General features: G+C 35.1%; 1 protein-coding gene across 1 annotated transcript; it reads right to left on the bottom strand.

Annotated features, from left to right (window-relative positions):
• Nucleotides 1-355: 355 nt before the first annotated feature.
• On the bottom strand, nucleotides 356-3364 carry LOC104113599 (transcription factor MYB4). The gene is made up of 4 exons (XM_009623812.4): nucleotides 2963-3364; nucleotides 2710-2839; nucleotides 1221-1678; nucleotides 356-1096 (listed from the first exon to the last, which is right to left on the bottom strand). Exons 1-4 carry the CDS (start codon nucleotides 3093-3095, stop codon nucleotides 564-566), a joined length of 1254 nt encoding a protein of 417 aa, XP_009622107.1. The 5' UTR covers nucleotides 3096-3364; the 3' UTR covers nucleotides 356-563.
• Between the last annotated feature and the right edge of the window lie 262 nt (nucleotides 3365-3626).

Raw genomic sequence — 3626 nt, 5'->3', positions numbered from 1 at the left:
ACTCATCTATTATATAAAGGGGGTTTGATAATTCATAAAGTACATGGTAACACGCATTCCAAAGCAATATATCATTATTTTTTCTGTTATTAGTTCTTCTGCTTACGTTCGTCAGTGCTTGTTGTTACGAGCCAAGATCGAGGACAAATATTTCAATAAGGCTTAAATCGTCTTCCTCGTGTGGTTTGAGCTTACTTCATCCTTATTTATTTAGTTTCTCTTTATTTACTGCTTTGTGTTAAATAAATCCGCGTATCCTTAAAATCACTTACAAATTTAATTGTTATCCGATTTTGAGGGTATACAATTATTTTATCAAATTATAGTAATTACTAGTGTTTGTTATATATATTCATTTTTAGTTGGAAAGCATAAACTTTTTTCGGCAACATATGAAACTTAAAATATGTACATATAACAGGGCATATCACGTTAAACATATGCTACACAAAACCAAAAGACAGTGATCTAAGCTGCGGAGTGCTCTCAAATTACGGACGTCTAGTCCCGTCTACTTACAAACTGATCAAAAGATGCCATTTCGCATCGAGTCGGAAGCAGAGCTAAGACAAAAGCCAAGCGACAAGGGCACTATGGTTTGGGTTTTCACTGTGCAGCACGGAATCCATTTCCACCGTTATTTCATTCGTGAACTCAGTGCCAGTATTATCCCATAGCGGCCAACTGTGATTAATTAACATGTTGTCTTGCCCTGTTTCTTCCCATGACCATACTTCTCTCATGTCATCTGCTATCTCTTGCCAATCCCATTCAACTGTACTATCTTCCATTAATAATTTCGATTCGTTGCTATTCTCTTGTACATCTTTCAGAATATTTATTGATACAGTCTCACTCTCTGGACTACTCTCCAGTTGTGTATTTTCACTTGATACCATTTTATTAACGTGATCTTTGTTGTTACGTTCATTGATTCTGTTCGTGGTCCCGCAGTTATTTTCTGCCTCGTTGGTTACTTTTTCCGGGCTTTCTCCTTGCCCGTTGTCTAAATAAGTCAAAATGAATTCATTTGGGTCCATATCTTGATCGGCAATGACCATTGGCATAATTTCCTCAAGCCATTCCATCCCACTATCTGTTAAAGACAAAATATAATTCAACATGATATCAACTCATGAGAAAAGTTTAAGCTCACGTGTTGAGATATAATATAATTAAGTAATTAAAAGTATGTTCTCTCTAATAGTTTAAGTACTAACCTGAACTAAGGCTGCTCTGGGCCTCTCTAGATCCCGACCAAGGATTTGGCGCGGCTACGTTTGCTACCTCTTCTTGCATGGAATCCATGACATTGTTACCTTCTAACCATGAGCTAATGGTGCTAGATAAGGCCTCTTTTTCCATGTTTGGAGTTGAGGGCATAGGAACTGTTGAATTTAAAGGTTCACTACTTTCTTTAGGTTGCTTAGGCTCTGACAAACTTGAACTAGACTTTTTAAACGTTTTGTTTTTCTTTACTGAGGGTCGGCTTGTTTTGCCAACTCTACATTTGATAGGGTTCAAAGTTCCTTTCTTAGCCAAATCAACTACAGCTTGAGGCAGCTTTTCGTCGCTTGGAATCCTTAAGCTTTCAACTTTTCTGCTTAGATGAGAGTTCCAGTAGTTTTTAATCTCATTGTCTGTTCTACCTGGTAAATGTGCCGCTATTAGAGACCATCTGCAAATATAGTAATAATAGAATTAATTGACACTAGAAAATATTAGAAAGATGGTATATTCATATTTCATCATCATATTTAATGTCTCAACTAACAAATGTCATTTTTTCTACTTTTTCTCCTTTTTCTTTTACTGTCTTTCTTCTTTATAGTACCATTTTTCTAAATTAAATTGCCACTGCTAATTTTAGTCACACCGACTCAGACCAAAGCTGCTATATAACTAATAATAGAAAAAGTTGAAGAAAGGGTCAAAAGCATGTCATTCGTCATGGGAAAACCCAAGGATTATTGAACTGGCGGGAACCAATAACTTATTCATCAGCACAAAAGGATGTACAAAAAAATGCCCTGTAAAGTGTCCGGAACTCTTAAGCCCTTCTTTGTTTCTTTTTTTCAGGCAAAAGAGTATAAAGTGGAGAAAACATGAAATTAAAGAAAAAAAAGTACTCTGCCTCCCTCTGTTTTATGGACAAATTTTAGAAAAAGAAAAATTATTGAAACTCGTCGTTTTAACGTGTCACATTTTTGTCGCTATAAAACTATGCCAGTAAGAGTAAAATCATCAAAAGTCAAAATTAAGAAGATGTTTGGACATAGATTTTGGCTTCATTTTTTACAAAAATAAATTGAAAATATTGTTTGTTTATGGAATATATATTATGATCATGTTTTGAAAAAAAAAATCAAAAAATTGCAAGTTCCCAAAAAATGATTTAGGACAGTTTTTGGGTGAAATTTTTTCTTCCGCTCACAAAACTACAACTTTTTTTCAAATAAAATGCATGTCCGAAAACAATTTCTAACTTTCAAAAATTATTTTTCATCGCAACTTCAAAAAAAATCTTTTTTCAAATTTATGTCCAAACGCTAGCTAAATTATTTTCAAACAGATGAAGCTCTTATTCTTTTTTATATAGACTAAAATGAAAAATGATGTCATATAAAATGAAATATAGGTGCCCATGATTTTTTTTCATTTACCAGTGTGTAGTTGCTATTATTGAGTCGTTTACGTTGGGGAAAATACCTGTTACCCAAAGTTGCATGTAACTTGATGATTATGTCTTCCTCTTCAGAAGTTATGTTACCTCTCCTCAAATCAGACCTCAAGTAATTAATCCATCTCAGTCGGCAACTCTTTCCACATCTAAGTAAGCCTTCAAAGCACAAAAGAACACAACAAAATAAATTAGTATAAACTTTAAATAAAGAAAATTTAACTGCAGGATGTGAGGTTCAATAGAAGAAAATGGTATTGGAAAGGCTAAGGTCGTACGTACCAGCATTTTTGGGTAATGATCTCCAAGAGCCTTCGCCGTTAGTTTGAATATATTTAGTGAGAATTTCATCCTCTTCTGCAGTCCATCTGCCTCTTTTGAGACCCACTTTCTCACAACAAGGTGCTCTTCCCATTGGTAGTATGAATGGAGAAGAACACACACTTGTTATTCGGGGAACTTGAGAGCGTACTACTGGCAAAATAGCAAGTGGAAACAAGACAATTAGCTCCAAAATCAATGCCAATAAATAGAGAGACGACAGAAATAACTGAGCCCCACACCTAAGACCCTCTCTCTCCCCCCCCCCCCCCCCCCTTACTCTTCACTTCGCCCTTATTCTAGTAACTAGTTTTGTGTGGACTTTTACGTTGCAAAGTTGACTTATTAGCTTTCATGCATGTCACTCTTCGCTAAAAGGGATGCAAGATAATTTATAGAATGATCCTTTGTTTGCAATTAGTTCCTTCCCCGCTAGAAATTCGGTCAAAATCGATCGGTGCCAACCGACCGACTTCGGTCAATCAAAAGTTGGCTGAATAACCGACCAAAGTCTGTTCGTTTTTCAAATATTTTATTTTTCAAATTTTTCTTTTACGAAAGGCCAACTTTGATCGGTTTTCATTTAAAATATATTAAAATTAATATTCAAAAAATCAACCGAAAT

The sequence above is a fragment of the Nicotiana tomentosiformis genome, chromosome 1 (assembly GCF_000390325.3).
Source record: "Nicotiana tomentosiformis chromosome 1, ASM39032v3, whole genome shotgun sequence".
In the NCBI taxonomy this organism is placed as follows: Eukaryota; Viridiplantae; Streptophyta; class Magnoliopsida; order Solanales; family Solanaceae; genus Nicotiana; species Nicotiana tomentosiformis.
Note: the sequence above shows the minus strand (reverse complement) of the source record. Positions and strands in the feature narration are given on the sequence as shown.

Excerpts from the sequence above, each read along its gene's own strand:
- LOC104113599 (XM_009623812.4), bottom strand. The coding sequence starts at position 3,095 with ATGGGAAGAGCACCTTGTTGTGAGAAAGTGGGTCTCAAAAGAGGCAGA. Across the intron at positions 1,679-2,709 it reads CATGCAACTTTGGGTAACAG|ATGGTCTCTAATAGCGGCAC; the intron begins GTATTTTCCCCA and ends CTATATTTGCAG. Across the intron at positions 1,097-1,220 it reads CCAGAGCAGCCTTAGTTCAG|ATAGTGGGATGGAATGGCTT; the intron begins GTTAGTACTTAA and ends TGTCTTTAACAG.